Here is a 14,759-nt window from a genome sequence, read left to right as displayed (position 1 = left end):
AAATTTGTGTACAATTATATCAAGTAATGAGTTTGTTTACATTACAGAAGGGCAGAATACTACAACTGCATAAAGAACAAGAGAAGGCTTCAGTGCAGCTGTTCGAAGATGAAACAGTAATCATGAAGCTTCGTTATGACGACATTTGTGAATACAGGTACTCCCCGACTTACGACGGGGTTAGGGACCCAAATCCAGGTCGTAAGTCGGAATGGTCGTAAGTCCGACATAGATAAAAAAATAAAAAATAAAAAAAAATAAAAAAAATAAAAAATATATATAGATCTACAATGAAATACAGTACAGTAACAGTAATAAATAATGAGAAATGGATACAGTACAGTAAAAATAATAAATGAGGAATGGATACAGTGTGACTGAGCACTTACCTTTAATGTAGTCAGCTGAATGCACACAGGGCCCCCATAATTTTCTATTTACAGGTATACATGGAGACTATATTAATTGGAAGAAGCAGAAGAGGAGACAGGGCTGGGTGGGTCATCAATGTCGCTTTCTTCAGACAGGTTTATGTACTGTGGTAACTTGCTGGTTGAAGGTATTGGATCATCTTGAGGGAGTGAAGAGGCAGCACTGGTGGGGCGTGAGGAGACAGCACTGGGGGACTTCTTGAAATAGATGTCCAATTTAGACTGTACAGTTTGCTTTTTCTTTTCATTATATATTTCTCTGTAGCAAGCAAGTGCATCTTGGATCATTCTGTCAACTTTGGCATAACGCTCATAATTTTGATCCATGCCATCAAACATTTGCATTCCTTTATTAATTGTAGCAAATGCCTTTGCCATTTGTTTCACTGAAAACTTTTTGGGGGGTGCAGTTTCTTCTACATTTTGTCTCTCTTCTTCCTCTGCAATTTTCTGTGCATCTAGTTCAATAAGAACCTCGTTACTGAGCTCTTCTGCTACACTTTCAACTAACTGTTCAACATCTTCATTATCAATTTCTAACTGAAGCTGTTTACCTAACTCCACTATCTTGTTACTAATATCCGAAATAACTTCAGTTTCATTAAATCCTCTAAAACTGTTCACATATCTTTTCAGGACTTTCTTCCATATTCCATTCATGCACTGTTTTGTAACCTGATCCCATGCTGCACTAATGTTCTTTAACATGACAAAATGTTGTAGTCCTTCCAAAACTCTCTGAGCGTTTTCTCACCTTCAGTAGCAGCAACAGCCTGAGCGAAGGTCGTACGTAAATAATATGCTTTAAAGGCAGCAATAGCACCTTGATCCATGGGTTGGATGATAGAGGTAGTGTTAGGTGGAATGTACACTACCTTAACATCAGGGTGCATGTCGTCCAGGTGTGGTGGGTGTCCCGGAGCATTATCCAAAATCAGCAAAATCTTGAATGGAATCTGTTGTTGCAGACAATACTCCTTGGCTCGTGGAATGAAACAAGTCATGAACCAATCCTCAAACAGTACTAGGGTCATCCAGGCTTTCTTATTACTGCGATAAAACACTGGCAGTGTGTGCTTGCTGACATGTTGAAAAGCCCTGGGGTTCTCTGAATGATAGATTATGAAAGGCTTTAGCTTGAAACCAGCAACATTCCCCCCCAACAGAAGTGTAATTCTGTCCTTGAATGCCTTGAATCCTGGCATTGTTTTCGCCTCTTTGTGGATGTATGTCCTGCCTGCGCCTTCAGGCTTTGGAACAGGCTTCTTGCTTTAGCCTGTAAGGTTAGAAGGCTTAAGGGTACATGCTTCTGTATCTGGTCTTCTATCCATATCACCAATAATTTTTCCATACCGTGAATAGGACCTTGTCTTTTCTTCGAAATTATAGTTCCCTTTATAGGTGTTGTTCCTTTCACTACATCACGAATACGTTCCTTGTCCTTCAGAATAGTGGATATGGTCGAGTGCGAGAAACCTAGGTCGCGTGAGATTGTTGCTACTGTTTTACAATTCTCATGCTGCATTATTATCTTCATTTTCATCTCAAAAGTAATTGCCTGTCTCCTTTTCTTTGGATCACCACCAGCACTCTCACTTGTACGCTTTCCAGTCATTATAAAGTCAATTAAATACGATAATAACGAAAGTTCACAGTGCGATCAGTATAGGATACGATAGCCAAACACCAACTAAGCGAGGAGCTGTACCCATGTGGTGACCCAACAAGCCACGCTCTCACCCGGACCGAAACGTTTCGGTATAGAAAATGCGCGCGTCATTTGAAAATATTTTTGGTCAAGACTGCGGCGGTCGTATGTCCCGGCGGTCGTAAGGTCAGAGCAGTTCGTAAGTACCGATGGACGTAAGTTGAGTCAGTCATAAGTCGGGGACTACCTGTATGTGCGAAGATAATAGATGTATAGTAGTTGACCAGTTAAGACTGGTAAACTCCCCCAACAACTGGTAAACACGGTTCCATGACAAAACCCCAACGGGATTGTCATTTGTTAACACTATCCTAACCTAAACATAAAAGTGTTTTATTTTATATATGAGACTGGGGTTTTGTCTGTTGGGGTTTTATCCGGTCACCGATAAACACTGTGTGTGTGTGTGTGTGTTGTATCATACATTGTATATTTTAAAGTACCTGTAGTGGTTTTAAAGTTATTCAGATTTTTTCTTCTCATATTTGTAGTTTTTACTTTTTAAGAATATTTGTATAAATTTCTAATATATTTTGATGTATAGAAATTCTCTTTTAATTTCCTAAGTAAAAGACATAAAGTAAATCCTCTATTGAAGTTAGTTTTAATTATATGTATATCACTTCACTTAAATGTTGGGGAACAAAATCTGATTTAAATTGTGTTATTTAGATAAACGTCATCTATTAAACATTTAAAATTCAAGCATCACCATTGCCAATTGCAGCAGCCTCTACAACAGCTTCCTCTGCCATATCTAGTGAAGGTTAAAGTCTGTTTATTTAATAAATGTCATATATCTATGCATAAATAAGACTTTGTTAAACTTGTTTTGTTATTTGATAAGAAATAAAATACAGTACTATTTAAAAAGAAAAACAACATCGGCTCATGGCTGCATCTTTGCTGCCATTAATTGTACGTATTTTCTTATATAATTGTTGCTCACCTTTGTTTCCCTTTATAAATGTGTAACAATTGGACAATCTAACTTGAATTGTTTACATTCTTGGTGATCATCTATAAAAAAAAGAAACAAGCCAAGAAAACCTTGTATGTCAGCAACACTTTGTCAATTTAAGTCATCATCAAGAGACCAACCAAGTCTCACTGGGCCCAATATCCCTTCACCCCTGACTGAGATCTGATAATGAGGTCAGAATCAACACTTCTCAGCTCAGTCAACATTAATTCCCTCCTCAGATATGTGACAGCTTGTGATATCAGAATCAACCTGTTACCAGTCACAAAGCAGTTGTTAATGTTAGCATCATGGGTCAGCCTGTCAAGACATACTGTATGTAAAAGGGCAGCTCAAGCAAGTTGCTTCAGTTTTAAGAGACAAATTATAGTGTGAAATTGTGAATTTACTTCACCAAAAGACTTCATATTTTAAAGTAAGAAGCGAATTAATTAATTCTAAAAAAACATGCTTTCTAAAATGATGTAAAAGATGCATTTTTGTATGATTATGTTCAAAGACACATTTCTACAAGTCTTGTAAACCATCCTTCCCTTCAATCACAACAAATCTATGCTAATGGGCCAACGTAACATTGAAAGATAGGAAACCCTGTTCGGAGCTAAGAGGGCAGTTAGGTATTGGGAGTACAGGGTGTACAGTCAACCCTTAAACGTCGTGGGTTTGAACATCGCGTCCTTCGCGGATTGGTTGGGGAGGGTGGTTGTGCATCGCATATGACAACTTCCACTACTGGCCATGAGGGATCTCTAGCGGTGACTTGGAGGAATTCACGCTTCTTCACCCTCACCGTTACCCGTACCCGCAAAAAGCTTTTTTATGTATCCCTACTCTCTCGCCATTCCTCGTAAAGGCCCTGCACCTGCGGAGGCTCTTGGTGTACCTGCCGAGGTAAGGAAGGTGCTGACTATGGTGGAGAAAGTGGGTGAACTTTCCATTTTTGGGACTTTGCGGGGTTTTCATTAACCTAACCCCTGCCATGTTTAAGGGTTTACTGCATTGGTGAAGTTTTACATAAGAGGGATTGTAGGTCGAGATGCTTTGGGATTGTGGAGAGGCTGAGTCTAAATGTGCAGGGGCAGGCCAAGAATGACATGGGAGAGGTTGTAAGGACATTAGAGTTAAGAAATTGACAAAAGAGAGGGGGGGGGCACTGAAAGTGTACAGTATGTCAGTTGGGGGTGATTACATTGCAGACTAACACTGACAATACTGATGGGGTTTCCTAAACTGACACTAGCCAGATGAGAATACTAAATTTACAATAGGATGAATTCATGTTCTAAGTAAAGCATTCCTTTGCAAAAAGGAGCATTTTTATGAGCTAATGGATGATGAATACGTTTGAGTCTATACAAGATGGAACTTCTCCAGCTGAATAAAATCGTTTGGTGATAGCCAGAGTATAATAGATAAGAAGACGTCGTACTGAAGAGATTAATTAGCTATCAAAACAATCAGGAAGTGGGTACCACATATTTATTGTAAAACAAACTTGATGTTAGCAAAAATAGTTCGATTGTCAGCAGTCGGTATAAAATCAGCAAACCACATAGTTTAATTGTGTCAAACAGTTAGGTTAAATGGATAAAAAATGGCAATATTATTATTATCAAATGTGCAATTTGTGATGTAAAGCTGTTGCTTAAAGATGTTAAATTATAAAGTTCTGTATTATGCACTGGATGAAGGTGCAGGAGGAACCCTCAACTACCCACCCACTCCCCCAACCTCTCTGCCTCCATCATCTAGTTCCTACACTGGTAGTTGAATCACTGCAGACAATTTACATGGTAGAATAATGTTGTCCTCTCATTTTGATACGGCATTTATTATGAGAATACAAATACAAATGATACCCAGTACTTCAAGCAACAGTTACAAACTTATGAATTAAAATTACATTTGTTTAATTTTCTGTTATCTGGTCTTCCTCTGGGGCAAAAGCAACTCACGTCAGCGTAAGAAAATGTGCACAACTAATACAAACTCATCCTCACTCGCTCAATCACCCGTGCTCCTCATGGTAGAAAGTGAAGTAGACAAGATCAAAACTACCACAGCCAGGTCTCTATGTTTTCCTAGCCGGTTCACACCCTTGTTCGCAACTCATCCTCCTGCACGTCAAAGCTGGTGAAACAGTCTGTTTCATTCCATCTCTCCCTCAGAGTACCTCTCTCCCTTGTCCCCCTTACCCCTGGCTTGTGAGCCCTCTTCACATCTCTTGTTACTTATCCTGTATTAGTATTACAGGGTCCAATATTTGCAAGAGCTCTCAATGTTATCCATGTCTACTAGCATAATTCTAAGACTTTCTGCTATTCAGATATGATCACCTCAATATTTATGAGGCGTGAGTGGCAGAGTCACGATAAATATTTGGGGCTACATGACTCTGCATGGGGTAGGTGACGTGATGCAGATTGAAAGTCACTTTACTGCACAGAAGTATGTCAATATATTAAAAGATTTTTACCTTCCATCCCTTAGAGACAGAAATTTCCCATTCCCTCCCAGCCCCATAATTTTTGTTCAAGAATGAAAATAATCCAAATAAATTAACAAATAAATAAAATATTGTAATTTGTGAAGGCCCCTGGGCAGCTGCCCACTTTGCCCACTCCTGAATCCGGCCCTGTTTGCCACTTACAACAACTTACAGGTGCTAGACTGGCCAAGCAGGGGCTGTGATATGAACCCCAAAGAAATCTATGGAGTATGATCGTAAACACTTGGGATTTAGAGAGGGAGGACTCCAACAGCATTAATAGACCACACTAGAGCACAGTGGAAGCTGTTGTGGGCCAAACCACAGCTGGTGAGGAAACATGGTGCTTCTATGCCAGACGGCTACAGGCGGTCATTGAGAAGGGGGGTGGCTGGATGCTGTTCTGAAACTGCTGTTCTCAGTTAGAAAATAAGATGATTTAAAATTTTAAGTTACTGACCTATAGATATGTGAAACAATAAATATCCAGTTCAGCTTTGCTTTACATGTATTTCCACTTTCTGATTTATACCTAAAGTTTAAGATCTGTAATTATATTTTGTTCATTGGAGAGGGTGTGAGGGTTAATCGAAATTACTTACCCAAATAAGGAGAAAAATTAAGAAAAGTCATTTCTTAAAATTATGTGACAGCACCCAGAGACAGAGTTGCTGGTGATCAGGGTGTTGGAGTTATTTGTTTCAGCTACTCATTCACATTATTATTGTTTAGAATAATTGACCTTTTCCATACATTCTAAATATTTTAATTGCACCTTATACTACTTGTCTGCTGTCTCTATATTCTATGCTCAGTTCACCCTGACATGAGTCAGCCTTTGCAATACAGTTACCAGATAATGGGTTATCAAACAAATATGATTTTACTTCACAAGTTCGTGACCATTGTTTAAAATGCTGGGTATCACTTGTATTTGTATTCTCATAATAACTGCCCCATAGAAATGAGAGAACACAACATTAGTCTACCCTGTAAATTGTCTGCAGTGATTCCATGACCAGCAACCTCGATTGGGAGTTGGGTGGTGGAGGCAAGGCAGGTGGAGTCGAGGGTTCTCTCTCGTGCACAACATGAGAAATTTTATTACTTTAAAGACCTTTAAGCAACAGCTATATTGCTTTGCATCATAAATTATTCATTTGATAAAGATTATAATAATATTACTGTCAATATTTGTTTCCCATTTAATCTAATTGCTTGGCACAATTAAACTATGTGGTTTGTTGATTCTATACCGGACTGCTGGCAACTGAACTACTTTTGTTCACAAGCTTGTATTACAATAGATATGTGGTGCCCACTTCCTGATTGTTTTGATTGATAATCCCTTCAGTACGACATCTCCTTAACTACAGTCATTTCTGCTACAATGCGTGTTTTGTAAACGCGAATTGGCTATAACACGATTGATGAATAGAAGAACGATATTTGTAAAACACGAACGCGTGTTGGCTGTAACGCGATTCCACTCAAACGTTTTAAGTGTACTGTCGCTTGGCGCGGGGTTATTGCAAGAAGAATAATATAGATTTTAAGATTCTCCTCATTTTAGATAATGCACCAAGCCACCCTCCCACCATTGCTGAACTTTCTGACAATATCAAAGTGCTCTTTCTACCTCCAAATGCAACATCTCTCCTTCAACCAATGGACCAAGGAGTATTAGCAGCCTTCAAAGCCTATTATTTGAGGCGTACATTTAAGAAACTTATTGCAGCTACTGAGGAAAGAGATGATAAGGCCAGTGTTCTTCAGTTTTGGAAAAGTTTCAACATCAAGCATGCAATTGACATCATTGTGGAGGCCTGGGGTGATGTAAGTAAGGACTGCTTGAATGGGGTTTGGCGGAAGGTTTTCCCAGATTTCATTCATGATTTTAAAGGCTTTGATGCATCAGAGGAGCCCCCAAAAATAAAAGAAAATTGTGTTTCTCTTGTAAAGCAAGTTGGCTTTGCTGAAGTGGAAAGTGCTGATGTTGAGGAACTGCCCGAGTCCCACTGTGAAGACCTCTCTACAGCTGATCTACAACAACTTGTTGCTGCTGGGGAAATTGAAGATGCCGAAGATGATGAAGTCCAGGATGCAAAACCACGAGAGCTTCCCACCTCTCTTTCGTCTTATATCCTGAGGGAAGTTGATAAGCAGTTGCAGCTCTTGGAAGACAATGACTACAATGCAGAATGGAGCAGGATTGCAGTTCGTGGTGGTAAATCTTTTTGGCACCTTATGAACAGCTTCTTTGTGAAAGAAGAAAGACGGCAAAGCAGCAAACATAAGACGTCTTTTTTAAGTTAACCCCCAAGAAGCAGTCTGAAGACACTGAACCACAGCCATCCACTTATGGAATTAGATATTTTTTTTGTCCCAACCATACAACCAAAGCTGCACCTGATGATGATGATACTGATGATGACAACAACTCTCAACTCCTGTCTGCATGACTCAAAATCACCCTTCTCCCCCATCAAGTTATATTCATATTTTTTCAAGGTAAAGTGTTACATTTACTGTATGATTTCATTATTAGATATGAATGTAACATTTATTTAGACTGCTATCCTTTGTGTTAGGCTAACTACTAAATTTTTTTTATTTCGACTAATCTGCACCTAACCCTATTTTCTCCATAAGCCCCGTTATTTCTATTGCGCAAATTTCTACAACGCGAGGTTTTACAAGAACACAACTATCGCATTGTAGCAGAACTGACTGTACAGTACTTTATTCAGCTGGGGAAGTTCCATCTTGTATACAATCAAACATATCAATAATCCATTTTCATCTGGTTAGTGCTAGACAATTACACTCAGCTAACGAAGCCCCTATTGTCAAAGTGTTATTCTGTATTGTAATTTCTCCAAACGCTTGTACACTTCCCCTCCTCACCACTGTACTCCGTCTCGCCCCACAAAAAGACATCAAACCCGACACACTCCTCCACTCACTAATGAATGAATCAGTTTCACAATTCAGTGTTTGGGGGTTCACACCTCAGGGAGAAAGAGGATTGGCAACACTAAGTGGTAAAGTCAGGAGTGGAGCCAACTGTTCCTCAGCTAACCCATGCAAGCTTGGAAAATGGCCGTAAAACACTGGCGATGATATAATGCGATTTTTACTTTTTTAATAGGAAACATAAACCCAGACATAAGTAGTTGGTGAATGTTGAAAATAGGATTATTATGATACTTTTTTTACTTAAAGATATTTATTTAAATTAATCACCTGTACATTTAAACACGCCTAGTCATAACATTCCCCAATAACAATATATATACAGTACAAAGGTTTGGGTGTCTTTACCTTTGAGAAATGTTTTTCAAGTGCAAATTTTAATGACCCCATATGATAAATAAATAATTTTGAAATTACAATAATGTGTCTATACTGTACTTAAAACTTCTACACTGAACATGATACAGTAGTAAATTAGCATATGGCCTAAAAGAGAACATATTGTTACCAATATGTATAATAAACAAAATATGATTTACTGCATCCAGTAGAAACGTGAGCCATATCGAGCAGTACCAGTAGCTGGCTGATCTGGCAGAGGCACTGGAGCATCAGGAAACTCCAAAGGAGCATCCACATCTGGTTTCGGCCTGAAAAATGTATTGTCACTTATGAAAACCATATGGGAATACAATAACTGGGTTCTTGTTAAGGAAATTATATGAAAAATAGGTGGTTCTGTGTACCAAGTGAAGTGAAGCAAAGTTGTTGTTTAGTTAATACTGTAGTGGTCTGTTTATTTTTTCTGCAAACTTTTTATTTATATTTTGGGTAAAGCCTTAACAGGAGGTCTCGGTACATAAATGAACACATCACAGTGTGCCAAAATCTAGCTATGTGAATTCTATGAAGTATACAGTAGTCAGGCTAAAACTGTGTTTCTTTTGTCGAGATCCATTATTACAAAAGCATAACAAACTGAAAATCTTCACAATGAAACATATGGGTAATGCATTTCCTAGTTATAATTAATTGTCCTTAAATATTTCATTGGAGAAGATAACACCAACCAGCTCACATGTGGCTGTACTTCTTCTTGAGGCTTTTTAAGATGTTACAAATCTACATTCTACTATTACTACTGGAGTACATACCCTTACTCTGTACTTTTAGTATTTTGTACTTACAAAGAGTTTTCTTTGTAACCTACTGTCACAATTAGTTCATCGTGTAACCAGTCAATCATTCGCATAATACTGTATAATAGTACTGGTATTTATCCACCCCACCAGTCTGCTGTACCCCCAATCTAAGTGGGTAATATAATGTTGGCTTGTCTCAAAATTGCATTTCTACATACTGTAGGCAGTAAATGATAAAAGTGTTTATGGGGTGATGTATGACGTAAGGGTACACCAGACAGATTTAACTGGCATCTTGTTGTGAAAGTAGATCATTAAAGAATAACACGCCAGGAAAGGCAACTGGAAAAAATTATTGACAGTGATAAAAAAGCTTGCTAGAATGAGAGAAAAATATCTAACCTTTTGGTATTAAGAATCTTGGGTCTACAGAAGTATCCAAACTCTGGACGCTCAAGATCCAGGCTTTCAAGAACGCACTTATCAAAGACAGCCTGAGTGTTGCGGCAACTGAAGAGGCACGGGATATAATATTAACATGTTTTATAATGGTCATACTCAACACCTATATAGACTGTGAAGAACTAAAAATAATAATAAAACATAAATAAAGTAAATACTGTATGATTAAAATATATATATACACTATGTTATGCACATGTAAATCATCCAACTATGGGTATTACTTCAAGGTCACAAAACTTCATTTACATTGATTATTATTTCTGCAATCATTATTACAAAGTGACTGCAAATACAGTGACCCCTCGTTTAACGAACACCTCGGTTAACGTAATTTCGATTAACGAACTGCCTTCCATAAGGATCTTCAATTCGGTTAACGAAAAAAAATTCGGTTAACGAAGTTCTTACGAACCGACCTCAACATGTTTTCGCTTGTACTGACCGGGCAACCAGCTTTAGTATCAGTCCGCCAATACATTAATCGGTTCTAGGGCTTAAATTCCTTACTATTTTAGTAAATATCAAGAAGTTTATAGTATTCAATAATTTTAAAAGTTTAAAATTCAATTTTTTAGTCATTTTAACAATTACTGAACATAATTGAAGGTAAAGTGACTAGTTTAATGCGCGGCATCCAGCCTCTTAACACAGCAAACAGGCGTTAGTCTTTCTCTGTTTTCACTGGAGGTAACATCTTGCTTGAGACTCTCTTCAACTAAATGCTTTTTTCTGTTTCCAAGCAAATTATTGGTCATTTTGAAATATATTTTACATATTGACAATATATAATGCAGTGCAGTGTTGATTTAAAGAAAATAATCTTGAATTACACCAAGAGAGCTAAAATTTTATGGGTGAAATGGCACCATGGGGTGACTTCTCTTCCACCCCAATGCCTTCTCTTCTTCCTTCTCCTCCACCCCCATTCTAAATCCCATCATCATCGTCCAGGAGCCTTCTACATACACACCTCAAAGTAAGTAAACTTTTCTACCATTTTTGTTGAATTTAGGAAATTTTCGGTGAGCTGGAACCAATTACCCAAAAACCCATTGAAACAATGGTTTCGGTTAACGAACGACCTTCTGGAACGGATGGAGTTCGTTAACGGAGGGGTCACTGTATAATGTTTTCTACACAATATACGTTATCAAGTACAGATATGTTCATAATGCACAGTATATACAGTACTGTACTGTATACGTACAGTACAGATGTGTCCTAACACAAGCATAGCCTGTTTCAACCTGCTTTCAAAGGATAAAACTAATTAAAAACTGGATAATGCCATTCATACAATGGACAAGTGAAGGAGAGACAGGATATCTTTGTGAGAGGTCTCAAAGATTTGTCAGAAGAAAAGAGACAAGAAATCACATAGTGGTAACAAGGAAGTATACTGAACCTAAAAGGAAAATCTGAGTACGTATATGGCAAAATCTTCCGAGTGTTAATTCGTTGAGATAGCATAGACATGCAATGAGGAAGTAGGAGGGTGTACAGGGGCAACATTGTAGAGGGAGAATGTCTACATCACGAGAGAATAAGGTAAAAACAGTACATTGTGTGTTGGATGGCATGAACTGAATAGGAAACAGGAAAGGCAAAGCAGGTATGTAAGCCTAGCGGCCCTTCTATTATGGCTGTTCTCTCAGATGGAAGCAGCTCTCTACATAGATAAGTGAGCAATACATAGCCAGGGTAAGATATTTGGTACTGTACACAACTCTTAGAATATGAAAAAACACTACATCCCTTTAGCAAAGCTATATTCTAATAGCTAATTGTAATTTATTTCATTACATGAAGAAAAGAAGACTAATGAGAGTTTAACGTACCACACAGATTTTTATTCTAAAATCCATTATTCTTGTACATAATAAAATGAAAGCAATAAACAAAATCCCAGCACTTACTGACGGTATTCCAAGTCTCGGGAAGACTTATCCAAGCAGTTGGAATACTGATTGAATTCCTCTAAACAAGCCTTCTTAATTTTTCTAAAAAATGACAGGGAACATGCAGTTACTGCTTTCCCTTCATCTATACACTTGCGGGGGTCTTTCTCTTCTCTGCGGCACAACATAAATTCCTGGAGATGAGAGAATTAGGATCCCCAATAAAATCCTGACATACATTCCAGGGTAACTTTCGTACACATCTCTTCACAATTTTTTTTCTTACAAAGATACAAAGTACAATATATCATTAAATTTTACATTCCAAATACAGTATGGACATCAGCTAAATTTGACTTCTATCAGAAACCATTGATTTGTGCCAGAAATGAAGGTCAAATTCGTTCATAACACATCAAAAACCATGGCAAAAACATAGTTTCAACTTCAATTTTGTATAGTGGCGGCAAGTGAAAATTTACCATATTAGTTAACAAAGAACAAACACTTAATGAACCCTATAGGAACAGCCCAGTCCCAACAATTGTAAAAATTATCAACTCGTAATCAACCAGTATGTTCACTCCCAGCCAATCTTACCTTTTTGCACTGTCATGATGTTGAAATGCCCTTACTATAACCTTCTCCTTATTTAGTTATTATATATCATATTTGTATCACTTCTGTTGCTTGTATATTATTTGTCTGTATTATTTTACTTTCAGACATAGAGCGCCCCAAAGTTATAAACTACTGAAACATTTAGATCTCCCTATTCTGAGCATTTTGAACCCCATATATACCTGGCAGAAATGATAAATAGCTACACAGTTGAATTTAATTGATTTTAAGTACTTTTCAGTCTTCGTCTGTGAGGAGGAGTAGATGTTATCGGCGCAATACTGACTGACGTCATCCAGTCGTGACCAATATGTATCTATTCCATCCCCCAATTTTTTTTTTTTTTGTTACCAATCACATTTGAATTGTTTCAAAGGAAGCAGCCTGGGTACATAATCACGGTGTTCTCCCTACATCTGTTCAGTGCCCGCACTGTAAATTGCCTTGTAAATATAGAAAGGACAAGAACCAGTGGTTCTGTAATCATTCAAGGAAGTACGTGCTGCACCTGTGCCACTCAAGGAAGGGTCCGACGAGGAGGAGGTCCTTCCACTTTTAACTAAGGTACAGTATTGTACCGGTCCAACGAATTACCCAAAAGTACCCAAATGTACCCAAAAGTATATTAAATCAGGGTAAAATCTTAACGAATATATGTTTTACATCAATAAAACCTGATTAATAATGTTTTCATTGAAATTAGTCAAAATAATGAAATGATAAACAGCAAAAAACGCTAAATTCCAAAGAGTCACCTATCCAAAATGGAGATATAATTACTGATGTTTCTGTTACTTTGGGGTATTTAACATAGCCGTAGGATTTACTTTTTGTTAGGTTAGGTTAGCGAAGTGCATCACGATGGATCTGAGTTATCTCCCTTGTTCACGAACTCTTTGGAATTTAGCGTTCGCCAATACTGAAAGTTTTTCGCTGTTTATTATTTCAACTTGCAAATTATTTTTACAAAATTACAATAAAAATATTATTAAACATGTTTTGTGTATGTATAACAGATATTCGTTAAGATTTTACCCTTATTTGCTATACTTTTGGGTACATTTGGGTAATTCGTGGCACCCGTATTGTACTTTTGGACATGGCATACCCAAAGTTTTAAAGCACTGAAACATTTAGATCGGGGATCTGGGGGCAGAGCCCCCGGCTAGGTTAGATGACTCGTTTTTGTTTTCTCGCCCACCCAAAAATACCGATTTCCCAGGCTCTCCCCCATTATTGTTGGGGGGACTAAATTTCCGACAAAAATGAAGATCAGATTCGCTTAAAACACACCAAAATACACTGGAATAACATATTGGTCAACCCCTAGGGACTCTATGTCCTCAAGAAAAAATTTACCAATTTGTCAATCAAGTGACCCAATCCCCAATTATGTAACTATATTTTCAGCCATCTGACTGCCATGCTCTTTTAATAAACCGTTATTATTTTTACAAGTTAGGAAACCTTAGATCAGGTTTTCAAAGGTTTGTATGGTGTTAATTTTAGTATTTAACCCCACATTTTCCCTCTACTTCAAAGCCCTGCCCACTTTGAGCAACTAATATTGTGGGTAATTTTATCGGTTAAAATACTCGAAAAATATCAATTTCCGATGGAAACGTTATAGAATAAATTCTTATTTTTTCTTTCTTACTTTGACTCAATATATAAGTAGGTGTTGGCGACTTCTAAATATTAACCAAGGCAAAAACAACTCCGTAACCAATGTGCTGCATTTCTTAGTTATTTTATTTCACTAAATCCCATATTTCATAAAAGAAAGTATGAAATTACATCATATCATAAACGCTCGCCGGGGTCCGGGTCAGTGGCACGGTATAACTTACACTGTTCTCATTCTCACAAGCTTTGCCCAGGTGAAAGGCCGCTGCCCTCAGTGCTGGTGTGCTGACGTTGACCTCCTCCACCGTCAGTTCCTCCTCAGTGGGCAGAGTAAAATCTTTAGTGAACATGTTGATGGGCGGTGCAGAGAGCCGTCCTGACCAGCTGAGGTATAACAACAACGTCTCGCCAGGTATGACGCG

General features: G+C 37.9%; 2 protein-coding genes across 4 annotated transcripts in view; one reads left to right on the top strand and one right to left on the bottom strand.

Annotated features, from left to right (window-relative positions):
- The window catches only part of LOC121860957 (G-patch domain and KOW motifs-containing protein-like), a 23,673-nt gene extending 13,330 nt beyond the window's left edge, over positions 1-10,343 (top strand). For 2 of the 3 annotated variants that reach the window (XM_042358368.1, XM_042358367.1), the window contains 2 exons: positions 48-157; positions 7,572-10,343. In XM_042358368.1, coding sequence (XP_042214302.1) covers positions 48-157; positions 7,572-7,758 — 297 coding nt within the window. In that variant the 3' untranslated portion in view covers positions 7,759-10,343. Of the gene's footprint in view, positions 1-47; positions 158-443; positions 487-7,571 lie in introns of those variants that run through there. The other variant, XM_042358369.1, reaches the window with a different exon arrangement.
- Positions 8,820-14,759, bottom strand: LOC121860959 (NADH dehydrogenase [ubiquinone] 1 alpha subcomplex subunit 8-like). The gene is made up of 4 exons (XM_042358370.1): positions 14,562-14,759; positions 12,109-12,284; positions 10,130-10,237; positions 8,820-9,235 (listed from the first exon to the last, which is right to left on the bottom strand). Exons 1-4 carry the CDS (start codon positions 14,685-14,687, stop codon positions 9,121-9,123), a joined length of 525 nt encoding a protein of 174 aa, XP_042214304.1. The 5' UTR covers positions 14,688-14,759; the 3' UTR covers positions 8,820-9,120.

This window comes from Homarus americanus, unplaced genomic scaffold (assembly GCF_018991925.1).
Source record: "Homarus americanus isolate GMGI-L3 unplaced genomic scaffold, GMGI_Hamer_2.0 scaffold52806, whole genome shotgun sequence".
NCBI lineage: Eukaryota > Metazoa > Arthropoda > Malacostraca > Decapoda > Nephropidae > Homarus > Homarus americanus.
The sequence above is the reverse complement of the archived record's forward strand: the minus strand, read 5'-3'. Positions and strand labels throughout refer to the sequence as shown.